The sequence below is a fragment of the Felis catus genome, chromosome A2, assembly GCF_018350175.1.
Source record: "Felis catus isolate Fca126 chromosome A2, F.catus_Fca126_mat1.0, whole genome shotgun sequence".
Classification (NCBI taxonomy): domain Eukaryota; kingdom Metazoa; phylum Chordata; class Mammalia; order Carnivora; family Felidae; genus Felis; species Felis catus.
Genome location: NC_058369.1, coordinates 161,948,165 through 161,969,054, shown reverse-complemented (window position 1 = coordinate 161,969,054; position 20,890 = coordinate 161,948,165). Strand labels below are relative to the sequence as shown.

Below are 20,890 nucleotides of genomic sequence, written 5' to 3'. Positions count from 1 at the left end.
CCTGCCTGTCGTCAGAAACGCCTGTTGCAAGGTTTACGTCCCTACACCAATTGGAAACTTCCCCCAAATGTTAGGAGGGCTTTGCCTGGCCTAGTTTGTGCAGTGGAGGTTATGCTGAACGTTTCTTTTCCTTCTGGGAGTCCAGAACTTTGGAATATGCTAGGCAGAGGATGCCTATGTGACCAGCTTGTAGTGAAACCCTTGAATGCTAAGTCTCTAAGTTTCTTTGGGAAACAACATGCTGTGCATGTTGTCACAACTCCCTGCTGGAGGAACCGCATGTGTCCTGTGAGACTCTACTGAGAGAGGACTCTGGAAGGTTCCCCTGGTTCCCTCCAGACTTTGCCCTGGGCACCCTTTATCTTTGCTGGCTTTGCTCTGTATCCTTTTGCTGTAATAAACCTCAGCCCTAAGCATGACATTATGCTGAATCCTGCGTGTCCTCCTAGTGAAGGACCGAACCTGGGGGTGGCCTTGGGGACGCCCCAGAATAGACTGGAGCATATTTTTTTTTAAGAAAATAAGTACTGAGGCAGTACTGGAAAGACGCAGGAAACCATTTAAAAATCATCTCACTTGCCAAGTTGACAATTTCAGCAACCAAAAGAAAATAGGCTTAAATGAATGAAAAGGCATGAATATATGATTAAATCTATAAGCGGGGAAATATAAAGGATTCTAAAGTAGAGACACATCTGAGGGGGTTTTAAAAATGCTATATATTGATCTGCCCAAATAATATGAAGCCTGTCCTCAAGTCCTAGTAAGTACCTAGGTTGATAATCACCAATGTAAGCTAAAACTGTACGGAATCAAACCAGAGCATTAAAGAAATTCAATGCTTACACTGTTAATTTTCCGTAAACATGTATTAATACATTTGGTTGACCACCCACAAATGGAGCCTTAAAAACCATGATAAGGGGCGCCTGGGTGGCTCAGTTGGTTAAGCATCTGACTTCAGCTCAGGTCATGATCTCATGGTTCGTGAGTTTGAGCCTCGCGTCGGGCTCTGTACTGACAGCTCGGAGCCTGGAGCCCGCTTCGGATTCTGTGTCTCCCTCTTTCTGATCCTTCCCTACTTGCGCTCTCTCTCTCAAAAATAAACAAACATTAAAAAAAAAAAAAAAGCCATGGTAAAAATAGACAAAATGGCAACTAAATGAAATTTTCATATATTATTATAAAACCAAATTATTTACACCTTTTCCATTCATCCTCAAAAATAAGATGACACCCTGATTTATACTGGTTGAAAACTATGTTAGATAGCCAATAACATCAACTACGGCATAATTTCCAATAATTTCTGTAATCGAGTCACCCATCTTTGTGATATGATTTTAGATTCATTACTTAGATCCATGATATAAAGGTTTATCAAATTCAACCTGTTTGATTGCTTAATACCACCACCCACAGAGACTGTAGAATAACATAATGTGTGGCAGATATATACATTCTTCAAAATTCAGAGATTGTTGGGGTGCATGGGTGGCTCAGTCAGTTAAATGTCCAACTCTTGATTTCAGATCAGGTCATGATCTCAGTTTGGGAGGTAAAGCCCCAAGCTGGGCTCAGTGCTGACAGCGTGGAGCCTGCTTGGGATTCTCTCTCCCCCTCTCTCTCTCTGCCCCTTCGCCTGTTCACATACTCTCTCAAAATAAAGAAACAGACATTTAAAAATAAAAAACTCAGGGCTCCTGGGTGGCTCAGTCGGTTAAGTGTCCAACTCTTGGTTTCGGCTTAGGTCATGATCTCATGGTTCGTGGGTTCGAGCACCATGTTGGGCTCTGAACTGTCAGTGCGGAGCCTGCTTAAGATTCTTTCTCTTTCTCTGCCCCTCCCCTGCTCTTCTTCATACTCTCTCTCTCTCAAAATAAATAAATAAACTTAAAAAAATATATTGAACTCTAGGCTAATGATATTCATACTGAACTACATATGGGGAATTTTTTTTTTTTTTTTAAGAAGGAGAGAGAGAGAACTCAAGCAGGGGAGAGGGGCAGAGGGAGGAAGGAAGAAAAGGAGGACAGGGAGGGAGGGAGGGGGGAGAGAGGAAGAGAATGAATGAATCTTAAGCAGGCTTCACACTGAGTATGGGGTCAATCCCACAACCCTGGGATCATGATCTGAGCCACAATCAAGTGTTGGGCACCAAGCCAACTGAGATGACCCAGGCGGCCCTCTGGGGAAATGTACTGATGTGTGTATTGAACTGGAAATACACTGAAAATAGGATGGATTGATAGGGATGCAGAGATGGATAAATACGTGTAAACTGTTAGTGACAGAATCTAGGTGGTAGGTATCTAGGTGTTCACTGTAAAATTATTTCAACTTTTCTATTTAGAAATTTTCATAATGAAACGTTAGAAAAAAAATAGTGCCCGGGAGAGGGGGTGGGTTCCAAGAAAAGTTCATCTAATAGAGTGGTCTGAAGGATGAACTTTCTGTGAGCTTTCTGTCCAACAAAGAACGAAATGGTGAGCTTTTTCTGACCGCAGAGGTGGGACTTGAGACAAACACTACAACTGTACGTGGCTGAGCAGTCTTTGCACACAACAGCAGGCAGCTGCCAACCAAATAAAGTAGGGAGGGCTCATTAATGACAGCTGGCTCCCAAACCAGGTGAAGTTTGCCCAGGTGGCCATCATTGGGCTCCGCCCATTAAGTGCATCTCCTCCGAGGGACCCTGTGGATGCCCACCGCCCCCCATCATTTCTGACCCGCCCAGTGTATATTCACTGAAGCCACTTCCCTCCAGGAAAGCATTACCGCTTCCCCTGCCATCTAAGGATGTTAATTTTACCAGATAATTAGGTGTGGGAACCAGTCACGGAACACCATGAATAGCCCTCAGAGGTGAAGTAGTCGTGGGGACAGGCCATGGACCGGCAATCTCTAATACTCTCTCCTATTTAAGTGTCTGAGGGTCAGGCATTACTCACAGTCTAGCTGATTGAGATTGGAGAGGCTCTAGAAGCCCCAAGCCCTGCTTACTTAGTTCTGAGCCATGGTCTCTGACCAGGAAGGGGAGACAAGGAGGGGATCATCTCCTCTCCTACTTACCTTCACTGGGGTCTGTGGGAATCTCACTCTCCTCTGGTCCTGCCTGCTCCTCTGTGTTATGCTCTCCTTCCGGCTGAATCTGAGATAAGACATCAGGTTGATTCATGGCATAATCTAGGAGAGGAAGAAGGGAAAGGAGGTATGACAAAGAGCTCAATGAGGATGACAACTAATTGCCATTAAAGCTGAATTGTAGGCTTTGAGGTCCACAGTCCCAGGGAACTTGTTTCAGATTCTAGAGCGCTCCTCCCCTTCCATTCCCCTCCTGTACGGATGACATCTCTTGGGAATGCACACGAGAGGAGAGGTGATGAGAAAGGCATGTGTGCTACTTTAGCACTGCCCACCTGCTACTTTCACTGAGGAAGAGGGACAGTTGCCTCACAGGGGAGAACAAGGCCCTTTCAAAGTGAAGAACACCTATGGAAACCACTGCAACTGGGAGACCCCTAACCCTGAGCTTCATTCTCCATCCGATGAACTGGCAGGAGAGATTATGATTTCCTACTTGGGAAGGGTGAACTGGAAACCTCTCGCTTGCACCTAGAATCTGAAGTGTGTGGGGACAGAGGGAAAATGAGGACCGCTGGAGGGAAAGGGACTGCTCTAAGCCCCCGTGGAGCTGGGGTCCCCTCATTCAAAAGGCGCCAACTTAGCCTCACCCATGGAGATAAGAGACTCGTAGTTGCCCTTCATGATATTCTTGTAAAGCTCTTTTTGCCATTCTTCTAATTTTTCCCACTCTGGAGTGGAAAAGTAGATGGAAATATCATCAAATGTCACAGGCACCTGAAATTATAATCATATTGGAGTTAGTCCCTCCCACTGCAATTCAGTCATTTAGCCAATCTTACTAAGTGCCTACTTGTCACACAAAGACTGTGTGGGATGCAGGAGGGATACAGGAAAAACAGGGCACAGACCTGACCTCTAGGAGTTGAAGATGTTTGCAAGGAGAAAGGCAATAAACTTTAGAGCGACGAGTTTTGGGAGGTTGGAGCACATGACTTGTAAACAGTCCCTCACGGAGAGAGGCACAGATGCAAAGCAGTATATAATTCACACGATACAACATGTTCTGAATACCCACTACGTACAAGCTTTATCCTAAGTGCCAAGATTACAAAAATACGGTTTCTGCCCAAAATAAGCATATGGTCACATTCAAATTGAAGACATGGGCCAGAAATTTTGGATATCGAGCTATAATAGGGCTGGGATGAGTCCAGAAGAGATGGGGCTCTGGTGGGTTATTAACAGGCCTAATGGGAACAGGAAAAACATGTAAGCATGGAAAACTGGAGATTACTTTCAGACGACAATGATGAAGCCTGCCGAGTTGGGAGCTCGGGCTTCATGTAGGGAATGGTCATACGCAGAACAGAATCTCCCCACCCTCTGGCAACGTTTCGTCCAAAGCTAGGCACTTTTCCCTAGGTAAAAACTGGAAGGTTCTTCTGTAATGAAGTATAAGAGTTGCCTGGGGAATTTAAGGTACCTAGTACGGGCACTATCGCCTCATTCTGGCATCTAGCTGATCATAAGGCTAGCTCACCCTCCTGTCACCGGACAGCTTCCTGTAGTTAAATTCTGAAATACAAGCTAAGCACTAAGTGTCAATGCCCATTTAGCAAAGTCGGCCACTTGAACAAGAAAGACTAAAATAAGGGAGGAAAATGTGGAAGGAAACAAATACCCAGGCAACAGAATTTAAAAAACAAAAACAAACCACCACCACCTCCTAACTAGTATTCCCACAAAGATTTGAGAGATATTACACCACCCATAAAATAAAAACAGGATACTATGGAAAAAGGAATATCAGAGAAGAAGAAACATTTCTGGTATCTACTATACACACACACACACACACACACACACACACACACACACACACACATTTTTTTCCCAAAATTAAAAAATTCAATGAAAACCATACATATTTATTTTCATAAACTTAACATACTCATTAAGGGTCAAAGGTCTATGCAATACTATGAGGCAACTGGGTTTATTTTCTAATTTCTTCATTTTCCAACTAGAAATTTTGTTCTTTAGGGGCTAGAACTTTAAATTACTTACTTTACACTTGCTCAGCACCTAAAGCCAGGGTGAGGGCAAGTGTAGATGACATAATTGTATCTAATGTCACTACACAAAAGATTTGTGATACCTTACAACAAAAACACATGACAAAATAATGATTAAAAAAAAAAAAGGATCAGGATGGGATTCTGGTTCAAGGCTATGAACTAAACACATATGTATCTTCCTTCCCTCCCTGAGTTCTACTGAAATGACAGTAAATAAGATCAGCAGGGACTAAATCTTTTTTTCTTTTAATGTTTTTTTTATTTTTGAGGAGGGGAGGGGCAGAGAGAGAGGGAGACAGAGAATCCAAAGCAGGCTCCTCACTGGGAGTGCAGAGCCCAATGCAGGGCTTGATCTTATGAACCACGAGATCATGACCTAAGCCGAAGTCAAACACTTAACTGAGCCACCTAGACGCCCCATAAATCTAAAGCAGTGCCAAGAATAAGGAGAAGCCATCACTAGACCAGAGTTTTTGATGAGTTTCGCACCGAGACCCAAACGATGGGCATGCGCTGGGGTCCAGGGTGTGGGAGGAAGCCGCAGCTCCACTACTCCGCGAAGGACAGACTGCAGTTGAAGAATCCAGAGAATTCCAAGCTCAAAGCCGGCAGAGACAATGAATGAGTGGGAAGAAAAGTGATTATGGGTTGCAGTTTGAAGGTCTATCTTGGGACTAGCAGGGACCCCTCCACTGCCCTGGCAGAGGGAGGAAGCGGCAGCGTTTACCCCAGAGCTGAAACGGCAGACATCACCTCTAAGGACATCTAACAGCCCAGCCTGCCTGGAGACAGCATGCACTTCCAGGGGGCATGTGATGACACAGAGTACCGCTTCCCTCCTGGTCTCTGGGTGGTCCCTGCACCCCCTACTTGCTCCTCACCAGGGCACCTCAAAGCAAAGCCCAACTATGTCTAGCATCAATGGAGGCAGCTCTCTGCTGTAAAGGAAAGATCTTTTGGTTAAACAGATTCACACGGTGGCCGAGGAGACATGCCAGCTTCCTGTCATTAACCTATTAATCAGTTGAGCCTGTCACTTATGGATACACAACCTAGGTTTACTCAATATTAAAAAAAATGATGCTATGAGGATACACAAACACTACAAACGATCCTAGAAGAAAAAACAATGAACAGGGGCATCTGGGTGGCTCTGTCGGTTAAGCATCCGACTTCGGCTCACGTCATGATCTCACAGTCCGTGAGTTTGAGCCCCGCGTCGGGCTCTGTGCTGACAGCTCAGAGCCTGGAGCCTGCTTCAGACTGTGTCTCCCTCTCTCTGACCCTCTCCCATTCATTCTCTGTCTTTCTCTGTCTCAAAAATAAACAAACATAAAAACAAAAACAAAAACAAAAAAACAATGAACAAATCAAACAAGCCTCTAATACATATTCCCAGAGACATTTGAATATCACATCCATTTAAATAAATTCAGGTTGCTTCAAAAAAAGGAGATAGAAATAACTATTCTTGAAAATTAAATATGTAATTTTTTTTTAATGTTTATTTATTTTTGAGAGAGAGAGACAGAGCATGAGTGGGGGAGGAGCAGAGAGAGAGAAGGAGACACAGAATCCAAAGCAGGGTCCAGGCTCCAAGCTGTCAGCACAGAGCCCGACACGGGGCTCGAACCCACGAACCATGAAATCATGACCTGTGCTGAAGCAGGTCACTCAACCGAGCCACACCCAGACATCCCTAAATATGTAATTTTTAAAATAAAAATGAGAAAGTCTGGAAAGGAAGGTGATGAAACTCTAAAAAGGTGAACAAGGGGCTCCTGGGTGGCTCAGTCAGTTAAGCATCTGACTCTTGATTTCAGCTCAGGTCAGGATCTCATGGATCGTGGGTTTGATCCCAGTATCAGGTTCTGCACTGACAGTGCGGAGCCTGCTTGGGATTCTCTCTCTCCCCCTCCCCCCACTTGCACATGCGTGCGCTCTCTAAATAAAAAAATAAATATGGGGCGCCTGGGTGGCTCAGTCAGTTGGGCGTCCGATTTCAGCTCAGGTCATGATCTTGCAGTTTGTGAGTTCGAGCCCCGCGTCAGGCTCTGTGCTGACAGCTCAGAGCCTGGAGCCTGTTTCAGATTCTGTGTCTCCTCTTCTCTCTGCCCCTCCTGTGCTTGTGCTCTGTCTCTGTCTCTCAGTAACAAATAAACGTTAAACATTTTTTTTTTTTTTAATAAATAAACTTAAAAAAAACATTTTAAAGGTAAGGGGCACCTGGGTGACTCAGTCGGTTGGGCGACCGGCTTCAGCACAGGTCACAATCTCATGACTCGTGCCTTCAAGCCCCGCGTCGGGTTCTGTGCTGACAGCTCAGAGCCTGGAGCTTGCTTCAGATTCTGTGTCTCACTCTCTCCCTGCCTCTCCCCCACTCACGCTGTCTCAAAGGTAAATAAACATAGGTGAATAGGGGGTGCTTGGGTGGCTCAGTCGCTTAAGTGTCTGATTTCAGCTCGGGTCATGATCTCACAGTTCATGAGTTTGAGCCCTGTCGGGCTCTGTGCTGACAGCTCAGAACCTGGAGCCTGCTTCAGATTCTGTGTCTCCCTCTTTCCCTGCCCCTTCCCCGCTCACGCCCTTTCTCTCTCTCAAAAATAAACATAAAAAAATTCTTTTGAAATAAAAAAAAGAAAAAGGTGAATAATAGGAAGGGAAAGTTAGAGACAAAGATCACAACCCACCATGAGTCAGATGGTAGTTCCAGAAAAAAACAGGAGAAATGGGATGAAATATTCTAAAAATAGGATTATGGAAGAAAAGTTTCCAGAGCCGAACAAGACACCCATCTTCCGAATGAAAGATAACACCAAGTGTGTGACACAAATGTTAAAAGACCTACACGAAGACACACCCTCAACACGTTTTAGAAAAACAAGTACAAAAAAAACCCAAAAAACCAAGTACAAATGGGAAGATTCTAGAGAACAGATTTCTTGTAAACGGATTTGGTGTTCATTTGGAATTAATGCTGAAATATTAATTTGGAATCGATTTGGTATTAAGGTTTATCATCAATGGCATTCGATGTTATGAGACAAAGGACCGATGCCTTTAAAATTCTGAGAGAAGTGGAGTATTCAGCCTTAAAAAGGAAATGCTGATACAACATGGGTGAACCTGGAAGATATTGTGCTGAGTGAAATAAGCCAGTCACGGAAGGACAAATAGTGTATGATCTCATTTATATGAGGGACTCAGAAGAGTCAAATTCACAGAGACAGAAAGCAGAATGGTGGGCGCCAGGGGCCGGGGCAGAGGGGCTGGGGGATTAGCATTTAATGGAGACAGAGTTTCAGTTTGGGAAGTTCTGGAGATGGATGGTGTTGGTAGTTGCACAGTGATGTGAATGTACTGAGTAACACTAAACTGGGCATTTAAACGTGGCGAAAATGGTACATTTTAGGTTGTGCACATTTTACCACAGTTTAAAATTGAAAGTAAGAAGAAAACTGAGGGGAGATTATTCTGAACTTGGCACTCAGAAGTAAGGACAGGGTCACCTGGCGGCGGGGGCGGGGGGGAGGGGTTCAGTCAGTAAGTGTCCGACTCTTGATTTTGGCTCTGGTCATGATCTCATGGTTCATGAGTTTGAGCCCTGAGTCAGGCTCTGTGCTGATAGCGAGAAGACTGCTTGGGATTCTCTCTCCTTCTGCCCTTCCCCAGCTCTCTCTGTCTCTCTCAAAAAGAAATAAACAGGGGCGCCTGGGTGGCGCAGTCGGTTAAGCGTCCGACTTCAGCCAGGTCACGATCTCGCGGTCTGTGAGTTCGAGCCCCGCATCAGGCTCTGGGCTGATGGTTCGGAGCCTGGAGCCTGGAGCCTGTTTCCGATTCTGTGTCTCCCTCTCTCTCTGCCCCTCCCCCGTTCATGCTCTGTCTCTCTCTGTCCCAAAAAAATAAATAAACGTTGAAAAAAAAAAAAAAAAAGAAATAAACAAACAAAAATAAAGACAGAATAAGAAGAGTATTTTCAACAAAGCAAAGACGCAAATTTTACTTCCATATTTAAAGCTAATAAATCTCTAATATGTTCTAACTTCATGAAGATATCTTAAAGAAATATCACATTATCTTCTATATGATTTTGGAGTTTAAGATGGAGAGTTTAAACGTTATCCATTTATCTAGGTAAGACAATGGGTACACACTTTAACTTACCTTTTCTACTAATCTTATGGCAATGCTAAGTATAAATTATCCCAAAGAACTCCTGGAGGGGCTCCAGACACACAAGTAAAACACACTGGGGAAGGTTCTCTATCAGATGCTGACTCTGATATCCCTCCCTGCAAACCTGGAAAGAGGCATCGGTCATCATTCTCTCCCTTTTCTCCCTTCCCACTCACTCTTCAACCTGCCCTTCCCAGACTTCTCAGCCCCGCGTCTTAGCAAGGTCTCCGGCAAGGTCTGTGTTGCCAAATCATACTCTGTCTGCATCTTTCTAGATCTCTCAGTGACATGCAATCCAAATGACAGCTTTCTCCTTGAATGCTTTTCCTCCTCGTCCTGTGATGCCACATACACTCCTATCTTGTTTCCATCTCGCTGGCCACTCCTTTTGGTCTCCTTTGCCAGCTCTGCCTGCCCCTGGAGCATGGTCCTTGGACTCTTCTCCCTGCTTCGCCATGCTTTCTCCTGAGGCAATCACCTCCAGTCTCAGGACTTTCAACAGGGTCTGTGCACCCATGACTGCCAAATATTACTCCTCTCTGAGCCGCGGGGACCACTTAACATCTCTCCTGACTGTATCACGGGCACCTCAAACCTAATACTGCCAAAAGAGAGCTCCTAATTCCTTCCCACTCCTCAAGATAGTCCCCATCTCAGTAAATGTCACCACCATCCATCGGGTTCTTGAGCCAAAAGCCTAACAGTCAGTAAACCTAAGGTGGTTAAGAGCATATGCTCTGGAGCCAGCTGGGTTGCAATACTACTCTATTACTTATATTTAGTAACTAAATGATCTTGGGCAAGTTAGGGTTCCTATGAAAATAACCAAAGCACTTAGAACAAGTTCTACGTAAATTATCACACACTAAATTTAAAATTATCGTTGTTCTTCATTACCAAATTCCCATCCGTGACTTCTACCCAGCATCTCCGCCAAAAGTCCGAAACCTGCCCACTATCCGTCTCCACCACGGCTACCCTCACCCAAGCCACTCTCATCCCCCCCACTATTGCAGCTGCCTCTTGTTTTCTCCCTGCTTCTATTCCTACCAACCTCATCCGTCTCCTACGGAGCAGCCAAAGTGATTTGTTCAAAATATCAACCAGATAGAACTCCTCTGCTTAAAACCCTCAATTTCTTTCCATTACACCCAAGATAAAACCAATTTCTTACCTTGGTCTCAGACCCCTACATCAATGATTCACAGCCCCGGTTGCACATTAGACCCCACCACGGAGATGTTAAGATTTGTGTTTTAGCCTCATCCAGGACCCACTAAATCGGAATCTCTAGGTGTGATGCCCATCAAAATAGAAAAAGCCCTCGGGTGATTCCTATGTACAGTCAGTGCTGAAAAACACTGTCCTAAATAACGTGACCTCATCCATTTCTCTAGGCACAGGCCTGTTTTCACCGCATACCAGCTAATGGGTTTCCCCTTGCCTTCAGTGTTCCACGTTTGTTTGTCTTCAGGACTTTGCACGGGGCATCGTCACCGCCTAGAAAGTTCTTCCTCAGATCTTCTCACAGCTGCGTCCTTCCTGTCATTCAGTCTCAGCCTAAATATTAGCACCTTTATGAGAGCTGCTCTGAAAACCCACCAAAAACTAAATCACCGAATAGCACTTTTTTAATCTACTCGCACCTAAATGGATTTATATTCTTGTCTGTTTATATTTTCTGTCTTTCTCCACTAAAATTTAAGCTCCAGGGAAGCTTACATGAATTGGTCAGTGCTGTGCCTCCAGGATATAGATATTCAGTAGACAGTATGTGCTCAGGAAAACCAGATGCCTCAAGGCTGTGTTCCATAGATTAAGAATGAAGTTTATTTTCTTCTGGTGTATGGGCCACTCCCTGCAGAAAGGCCGGGCCCTAGCCCCACAACATACTTCCGTAAAGGGTACTAAAGGGCAGGATCTCACCAATCCTAGGCCTACGGAGAGCCCCAAACCATCTACTTGCCAGCTCTTCCCCCAGACTCCTCTTTTCACCAGAATTACCAACAAATTCATAAGGGCTGATTGAAATGATATTTAATTTAGTTTCCGCACCAACAACGAAGCAGACAGGTTAACAAAGACAAAAGGGACTCGGAGATAAAGGGCAGGAGAAAGCTGAAGAGAAAAACAAAATCTATCTGCCAGGTAGCCAACTCTGAATTGGAAAGAGGTTTCTAATCTTCAGTCGGACACTTCAATTCAAATCACAGCTAAATTGAACGTGAAATGTTTTCCAAATAGATGAACAAAACCCAACTTAATCGCTCCTTTAGCCTGACTGGCCAACAGGATCCCTAACTCCTAGTCTATGGACTAGTGGTACCACTTTCCACCCAGAAGGGGCGAGGGAATTACCTTTGGGATATCCCCTTTGATCCCCGGCGGCAGTCGCAGGATCCAGAAGTTTCGGTTTCTCAGCAGGTTCTCCAAGTTCTCCAACCGCCTCTGCAGCAGCCCGTACTCCTGCAGCAGGGTCCCCAGCACGGCCCACTTGCCCTCCAGCTGGTTCCCGAGATCAGCCACTGTCTTTTCACAGCTGGCCAGCTTCTTCTCCGCCGTCCCCGTCCGTCCTTCCAGGTGCAGGAGGCGCCGGCTGTGGACCTCCACCTTTCTCTCAATGGCCTGCACGGCTGCCACCACGGTCCACAGGGAGATGGCTGCCGTCTGCAGGTGGGCCTCGTTTGCTGCCGGGGGCGTGGGAAGAGGAAGGGGCTGCAGGGAGGTAAGGCATTCAGAGTCCCATTCAGAAGTCTGTACGCGGTGGAGAGAGGAGACAAGACACTGAGTGTTGGAAGGAACCCTAAGCCAAACTAAAATCAAAGAAGGACTGGTTGGCTGGTTAACCAGCTGTGATTCATCTAAATACAGTTTTAGCACTGCCTGCAAAAGCTTCATCTTTATGGTGCTCGTCAGCAGCAAAAGCCAAGAGGACTGCTTTGGCGGTTCAGGGATAAATGAAGTCAGACAGTGAGGGACACTGGATTCAGAACCAGCCTGGCCTATCCCCTGGGGTGTTACACTGTAGAGCCAATTGTCCAGAGGCTTGGGTTGCTGCTGCATCCTCTGTTTCTGGAAAAGGCCTACGTGCACCAGATCTTTCTAGGTTCCTCTGAACTCACTGCCCTCTGATAAAACCTTTATTGATTTATGCTCCAGCCCTGTCCACCACCCTGCTTACGAACCTCAACCGTACCATTCTGTAATACTTTAAAAAGCTGAGAGTATTGAGCATGGAGAAAACATATTTTCAAATATTTGATGGTTCTAAAATGTTAGGCAGAACAGACTTTTTTCAATTAAAAATTTTTTTAATGTTTTAAATGTTTATTCATTTTTGAGAGAGAGAGAGAGAGACAGAGAGAGAGAGAGAGTGCAGGAGGGGCAGGGGCAGAGAGAGAAGGAGACACAGAATCTGAAGCAGTTCCAAGCTTTGAGCTGTCAGCACAGAGTCCGATGCAGGGCTCGAACCCCCAAACCTACAAGATCATGACCTGAGCCAAAGTCGGATGCTTAACCGACTGAGCCACCCGGGAGCCCCCTTAATTAAAAATTTTTTTAACGTTTATTTATTTTATTAAAAAAAATTTTTTTTTAACGTTTATTTATTTTTGAAACAGGGAGAGACAGAGCATGAACGGGGGAGGGTCAGAGAGAGAGGGAGACACAGAATCCAAAACAGGCTCCAGGCTCTGACCTGTCAGCACAGAGCCCGACGCGGGGCTCGAACTCACGGACCGCAAGATCATGACCTGAGCCGAAGTCGGATGCTTAACCGACTGAGCCACCCAGGCGCCCCAACGTTTATTTATTTTTGAGAGAGAGGGTGCATGTGCAAGAGAGCGGGGGGGGGGGGGGGCAAAGAGAGAGGGGGTCAGAGGATCTGAATCTTCGCTGAGAGCAGAGCAGCAGAGAGCCCAATGTAGGGCTTGAACTCACGAACCGTGAGATCATGACCTGAGCTGAAGTCAGACACTTAACTGACTAAGCCACCCAGGTGCCCCCAGAACATTATCATTTTTTATTTAATGTTTAATATTTTAAATATTATATTGCATTTATTCCAGAGGGCAGAACTAGAACATGGAATTTTCAGGCAGGCAAACTCTGTCCTACATAAATAATTTTTGAAACTAGATCTTTCCAAGAAAATACCAGGCTGCCCCATCACTGAAAATGCTGTGAAATACAATGTATATTAAAAAAAAGAAATTCCAGGGAACCTGGGTGGGTCAGTCTGTTGAGTGTCCAGCTCTCACTTTTGTCTCAGGTCATGATCCCAGGGTCATGAGACACAGCCCCCGCTGAACGTGGAGCCTGCTTAAGATTTTCTCTCTCATCATCCGACTTCAGCTCAGGTCATGATCTTGCGGTTCTTGGGTTCGATCCCTACACCGGGCTCACTGCTGTCAGTGCAAATCCTGCTTCAGATCCTCTGTTCTCCTCTCTGCCCCTCCCCCACTTGCGCTCTATCAAAAATAAATAAAACATTAAGATATTTTCTCTCTCTCTGCCCCTCTCCCCAGCTCATGGTCTCTCTCTCTCTCTCTCTCTCTCCAAAATGAAAGAAAGAAAGGAAGGAAGGAAGGAAGGAAGGAAGGAAGGAAGGAAGGAAGGAAGGAAGGAAGGAAAGTCCTACAACATAGGGGAGACTGGAGCAGAATGACCTCCACAAAGCCTTGCGACTCTATGAATTTGACAACCCGCTCCCTGGCCACAACCTCCCATCTCTCCAGCTCACCCACCACCTGCTCTGCAATCCCACTAAACCCCTGCCCAAGCCATTTGCTCCTGGCTTCCCAGCCCGTTACAGGCTTTGTTTCCTTCCTCGGTGCATCATTTCAACCACCTTCAACCCCTTTCTGTCTTTCTGCCTCACCTGCTCCAGCTCTGAATCAGTCTAACCGTTCCTTCTCTGTTCCTGTAAGCAAGCTGGTAAACCCTACTAAAGGAAGTCACACGACAGGGAAAACTGGTGTCACCCCACACCAGTGGTCTCTAAGCTCAGCAGGAACTCAACATTGTCTGGTGCCCCCTACGCTTTTCTTCCCATTCCATATAGTAGCCACCCCCCCCCCACCACACACACCCCTTAAACTTTTAGTACAACGCTTCTCAAACTAACGTGCCCGAGAATCATCTGCAGATCTCATTAAAAGGCAGACTTTGACGGTTGAGCGTCCAACTCTTGATTTCAGCTCAGGTCATGAGATCGGCCCTGCATCTGGCTCAGCGCTGACAGTGTGGAGCCTGCTTAGGATTCTCTCTCTCCATCTCTCCGCCCCTCCCCCACTCGTGCTTGCTCGCTTGCACGCGCGCGCGTTCTCTCTCTACAATAAATAAACTAAGAAATAAAAATGCAGACTTTGATTCAGCAGGCCTGGGAGGCAAATTGAGATTCTGCATTTTTACCAAGCTGCCGGGTGATGCTGATGCTGGTGGTGCAGAGAGCACACGTGGGGCAATGAGACCCTTGTCCACTGCAGGCCCCCTCAACCTCAGGGGACAACATGGCCTCCTACTTTGAGAAGAAAGAGTAATTAGCCTGCAACTCTCTCAACTTTCTCCTATTACACTGGCTTCTCACTTCAAACTCATCAGTAGCTTAATCCATGCTTTCTTCCTTCCTTCCCACAGGAAAAGGTTGCACGCATCCTATTTAAAACTAATCTCTCCACTTATGCTCTGAATGCCAACGCTTTCCACACTTTTAGGGACATTGTTCTTTTCTCTTTTTTATGGTCAGTAGTTCAATGTCTCCTAATTCTTCTCGGTAAAGGCAGACCCGCACCATTCGAAATGGGAACCGCATGTGGCTATTAGCACTTGAAATGTGGGTATTGTGACTGGGACTGCTGGAAGTTTAAAATACACACCAGATTCTGCAGACTTAGTATGAAGGGGGAAAATGGAAAACTTCATTAGTAAGTTCTTAATAGTGGGAGCACCTGGGGTGGCTCAGTGGGTTGAGCATCTGACTCCTGGTTTTGGCTCAGGGTCCTGAGATTCAGGTCTGCCTCTGGCTCAGGCTGTGCACTGAGCATGGAGCCTGCTTGGGATTCTCCCTCTACCTCTCCCCCCCTGCCCCGACTAGTGTGTGCTCTAAAATTCTAAAATTCTTTTTTTTTTTTTAAGTTTATTTGAGAGACAGTGCACGTGGGGGAGGGGCAGAGGGAGAGAGAATATCTTAAGCAGGCTCCATGCAGGCAGTGCAGAGCCTGAGTCAGATGGGGGGGGGGGGGGGTTGAACTCACAAAACCAGGCGATCATGACCTGAGCCAAAATCAGCAGTCAGATCCTTAATCGACTGAGCCACCCGGGCGTCCCCTGCCCCCCACAAAAAAACGTTCTCAATATTGGTTACACACTGAAATATTCCGTATGCTTTGGATTAAATAAAATATATTAAAATTAAATTCATCTATTTGCACTTTTTACATGCCAGTACTAGAAAATTTAAAGGTGCATATGTAGTTTCCACTTTATTTCTATTAAATAGGGTTGGCATTGAGGCTTGATCATCTCTACCCGGGTAAAAAAAAAAAAAAAAAAAAAAAGGAAAATGGAAAACGGATCCAAGGGCAGACACTGCGTTCCTCTCTACCCTACTCCCCACCCCATTGCTACCTGCTCCCTCTTTTCCTCCTCACTTTCCAGGCACTCCATTGCCCATTCTGTTTCCTGACTCACTAAAACGGCTCTCCTTGGGGCGACCAAAGGCTTCCTGGCTGACAAAATGCACGGCGTCCGTTTCAGTCCTATGCTACTGGGCCGGTCCCTGCTCCTTCTACGTGGCTCTCGTGCGCAGGGACTACGTTGGTCACCTCCGCGGCCCTAGCAACTGGGAGAGGGCCTGGCTCGCTGCCGGCCTGCGGGCAATAGCCGCGGGACGAATAAACACGTATAAGGCTATCTGGTCCTCGGAACCGCACCAGTCGTTCAGCAGCACAGACGGAGGGCCTAGAGTGGCGCGCGTTGTCATCCACCGGGCGCTGGGGACCCCGGCGCTCACGCAGTCCTTCGTCCCGCCCGGGGGCTACCGTCCGCGCCGCATCCGCGGCCGCGCGCGGCTCCGGCGGACGGCCCCGAACGTGATTCCGTGCGGACGGCTGCCGGAGCCGGAGAACGCTGATGGAAACACCCAACCAAGCTTCCTGCCCGCCGCGCGTCTGGCGGGCAGTGGCGGGGCTGACACCGAGCGGGAGGAGCCCCTCTTCACTCATTCCTCTTTCATTAGCGGAAGACGCGCTCTCGACTCTAAACGTCCGAATGGGAAGGAGGAGCCCCGGGCCTCGCACCCGAGGCGCCGGGACCGCACGATGGGGGAGGGGGCGCCGCCGTCCCGGGCCGGAGTTCGGCGTCGGTGTCCCCACTCGGCGCCTCAGGCCCTTCCCCGCCGGCGGGACCCCGGGAGCGCCCTTGCGCCGGGGCCCCGCGCCTGACAGGCCGGGCGACCCGACCTCCTCCCCTCCCGCGGGTCCGCGGCGCCGAGCCCTAGGCGCCCAGACCGTCCCGGGCTCGCAGCGCTCGGCGCGCGGGCCGCTCTTACCGGAGCCGGGGCCGCCTCGGCCATGGCCCTGCGCTGTCCGGCCCGGGCCGGAGTCGTCGTCGTCGTCGTCGCCGCTGCTGCCGCCGCCGCCGCCGCCGCGCGCGGCCCCACGCAGGCCGGCTCCGGGTCTCTCCGCAGGCGGCGCCCGCCCGGCTCTGCCTTCCCTGCCCGGACTCGCGCGGCTGCTCGGGGCGCCGGGACGCAGCGGAGGCACGGCGGCCGGCCGGTGAAGCTTAGGAGGCGGGCAGGCTCAGCGGCGCTCGGCCCGCAGCGGCCCCTCAGCTGGCGCTTTGTGGCCACCGAGCGCACCCTGGAAACGGCTCCGGCCTAGACGCGCCGCAGGCCCGCGCCGCCCGCCCGCCGCCGCAGCGCGCCCCCTGCCGGCCCCGGCGGCCACTTCCGCCCCGGCGGTGGAGGTGCGGCGCCCGAGGCTTCTGGTTTCTCGCTTACCCCCAGAGGCTGTATCTATCAGAGAGGAGTTTAGGACCCAGCCCCAACCCAGGGCTCGTTCCCGGGAGCGCCTTTCTTCCCGAGGGCCCGGTTAGCGGGCACCGTACGACGGGAGGCGCACCGGCGGGAAGACAGCCCAGTTTGGAAAGGTGGCGATCGGCGGAGTGCGAGAGCCAGACCCGCCGGAGCGAGCCGGTGCGTTACGACGAGTGACCGAGAGGCACAAATCTGCGACGAAGAGACGTCCGTCATTTGCAGACATAGCACTTGTGGCTAACAAGGTGAAGCGGCTTACGTCTCATGTGGCCTGTGTTAGGACCAAAAGTGAAGTCTGCAGTCTCGGATTATTGAGGTTGCGATTTGCAGCGTCTGTGCTGATGAACAGGAGAGAGCCGAGTGTTATTATGGAGGTCGTGGGTGTTACAGTTAAGACAACCACACAATCCTGAGTTTCTAGCACAGCCCTCAGTTCAAACATGCTCGACGTGAATGAAAATCCTCCCAAGCCTGTATTTCAACAAATGAATCAAGTCAATGCCCCTAACGGTCAAATAACACTAAATCACAAAAGTATGAGAACCATCCCGTTGGGGAACCTGCTCTTGAGCATACAAACTATCTTTAGACTGGAGCTACACCTGAAAATCTATTTTGGTCAAGTGGTGAATGTTTGATAGTTAAAAATTAAAAATTGCTATTCTCTAAATGAGAATGTCGCCATAACAGAGTGAGCTTTTAAAAAAGAAAAAAAATACGAACTTCCCTGGAAACTCAGTTTTTATGGTTTTATTATTAAAAGCGTAGCAGTTAAAATGTTAAAGTTTGGCTTTGTAAGGCAAGAACAGTAACTTCTCAGCCCTGGTGACTGCTGGATGCTTATGGCCAATAAACAGGTTCATTTACATCACCAAATAAGATACTTTCAACTGGGCTTCAAGGAGTAGCAAGGCTACATCTGTCAGTATAATATGGTAATATTGCCACCAATTATGTGTTTCTTCCTCTAAGAGGAACTGATTATGGTAAAGACTTTATTCCTTTTTAATTGTTGGCCTTGATAATTTCTTGGGCAATGACAGCATTCCATTGAAGCAATTTCACTGACTAAAGTTTTGTGCACTTTCAAGAAAAGGCATGATACTTTCAGAAGCAGGTTTTAAGATGCTTGTACTCATTTATTTAGATTCTAAGTTGTAATATTTTTGTCTGTTCTTGCCACTATACACAGTGACCAGAAATGAATTTGTCCTTAAAGTTTGGATCTAGAAATGTGACAATGGAGCGATTTAATTACCTTTCAAGTTAAGAAAATAATCGAAGTTCCGTCTGTAGCTTATCTTGTATGCACATCAATTTCAGCATCTTCCCTGGAGTAGAATCAAAGGAAGATCTTTTCAGCAGGAATCATGCAGGAAATACTTACACTCTTAAGCCACATCAATTTATGCATCAAGTTCCAACAAGCAAACTGCTTTCTATGTAATTAACCATTGGTTATTAGTAAGTCTTGCTATGTTGGTAATGTTCTTTGGGAAATACAGAATTAAGGCCTTATTCATTACCTTTGAAAAGCATAAAAGCTGTTATTCCACCTTGTTTAAATATCTCGTATATGAACTGACAATCTCACAATCTCTTGTATATCATATAATTTGTTACTGGCTGAAGAAAAATTATGGAAGTGGTCTACAGTCTTTCTGCTTGCAGCCAGTCATTTTTTGTTACATCTTTTTAAGCTATGACCATTTTATGAATATAAAACTGAAGGGTGTAAACAAATTACGGTGTGTTTGTGTTCATAGCCTTTTACCGTATGTGTCCTGAGGTCAATGATAATTTCATGCATTGGTCTGTATGATTTTATATTTCATAAATATTTCTCAAAGTCAGATCCACTGTGTGAGACACAAGAATCTTTCACCAAGTAAGGAAAGTGGAAACATGGTTGAATTAATCTTTAATCCTCTTGGTTGTCAAATCTAAAAATTAAGGTTGATTCTTCCAACCTTGTGTCCAAAGGTCACACCATATACTTTGGGAGCATATTTAACATTCTCATTAACCTTTTTGTGTATAACAAAATATAAATCCAGCAACAGTTTTTAGGAATGTTTTCTAAAATAAATCAATATTTACAATCCATAGCTTCAGCAAATCTCAAAAATCCTTTCTCTTCAAATGCAGAAATGGTTATTACTCTATTGCAATTGTTTCTACAAGCTTTAAAAAGCATTAGCCTTCACAGATCCCAAACCATGAGGTATTATCTTATTAAAACCATTCTTGAATAGTTCGTTATTTAGAGAGAACGAATGTATTCTGGGTGTCTCATTTTATCTAAAAATTCTTTTTTTTTCATTCTGTCTTTATACTTTTAATCATGACGCAAAGATGATTTATCATGGGCACCTGGGTGGCTCAGTTGGTTAAGCATCCAACTCTTGATTTCAGCTCAGGTCATGATCTCATGGTTAGTGAGTTCGAACTCCATGTTGGGCCCCAGGCTGTCAGCATGGAGCCTGCTTGGGACTTTGTCTCTCCCCCAACCCCTGCCCCTACTGAGTGGTGATCTCTCTCTCACACAAAATAAATAAACTTTAAAAAAAAAAAAAAAAAAGGTGATTTATCATACATCTGTTGTATATGAGTTTTTGTCTTCGTGAAATTTTGAGGTAGCCATGTTGACATTCTGCTTTTTATTATTTTTTTTAGTGTTTATTCATTTATTTTTGAGAGAGAGAGAACACAGTTGGGGAGGGTCAAAGAGAGACAGGGAGAGAGAGAGAATTCCAAGCAGGCAGAGCCCACCTCAGGGCTCCATTTCAGGAACAGTGAGATCCTGACCTGAGCCAAAATCAAGAGTTAGACACTTAACAACTGAGCCACCCAGGCATCGCTCCCCACCGACATTCTGTTTTTAATTTATCCTCCTAATATGTGAAAAATTACCAAATAGGGCTTTTTGAGATTCACAGACTAAATGGAATTAAGTAAGCAGACATTAGTTTCTACGTATTTTTTATAAAGTATTTTTATTTTATTTTATTTTATTATCTCTTTTTAAGTAAGCTGTATGCCTATCGTAGGGCTTGAACTCACGACCCAGATATCAAGAGTTGCGTGCTCTACCTACCAAGCCAGCCAGGAGCCCTTCTACAGATTTTATTTAGTGTTATAAATGCCACTGCACCAAAGAATTCCACAGTAATTAGAATTATGATCTAATCTAATCTATTATTTTGCCCTGTGTTCATATTTATATTTTTATAAACATCTATAGGCTCAAAAAAGATAACAGTGTTCTTTCTAAAGTTATCTGGGCAGGAACGCCTGGGCCTGGGTAGCTCAGTCGGTTAAATGTCCACCTTCAGCTCAGGTCATGATCTCACAGTTCGTGGGCTCGAGCCCCTCATTGGGCTCTGCATTGACAGTGCAGAGCCTGCTTGGGATTCTCTGTCTACCTCTCTCTCTGTCCCTCCCCCTCCTCTCAAAATAAACATTTTTTAAAAATCTTTTTAATGTTTATTTTTGAGAGAGAGACACACAGTGT

General features: G+C 46.3%; 1 protein-coding gene across 2 annotated transcripts in view; it reads right to left on the bottom strand.

Annotated features, from left to right (window-relative positions):
- The window catches only part of ZNF398 (zinc finger protein 398), a 29,452-nt gene extending 12,234 nt beyond the window's left edge, over positions 1-17,218 (bottom strand). Inside the window, exons 1-4 of one of the 2 annotated variants that reach the window (XM_023250704.2) lie at positions 16,891-17,218; positions 11,700-12,095; positions 3,735-3,861; positions 3,073-3,186 (exon numbers count right to left, since the gene is read on the bottom strand). In XM_023250704.2, coding sequence (XP_023106472.1) covers positions 3,073-3,186; positions 3,735-3,861; positions 11,700-12,095; positions 16,891-16,914 — 661 coding nt within the window. In that variant the 5' untranslated portion in view covers positions 16,915-17,218. Of the gene's footprint in view, positions 1-3,072; positions 3,187-3,734; positions 3,862-11,699; positions 12,096-16,273; positions 16,837-16,890 lie in introns of those variants that run through there. The other variant, XM_023250703.2, reaches the window with a different exon arrangement.
- Positions 17,219-20,890: the final 3,672 nt, after the last annotated feature.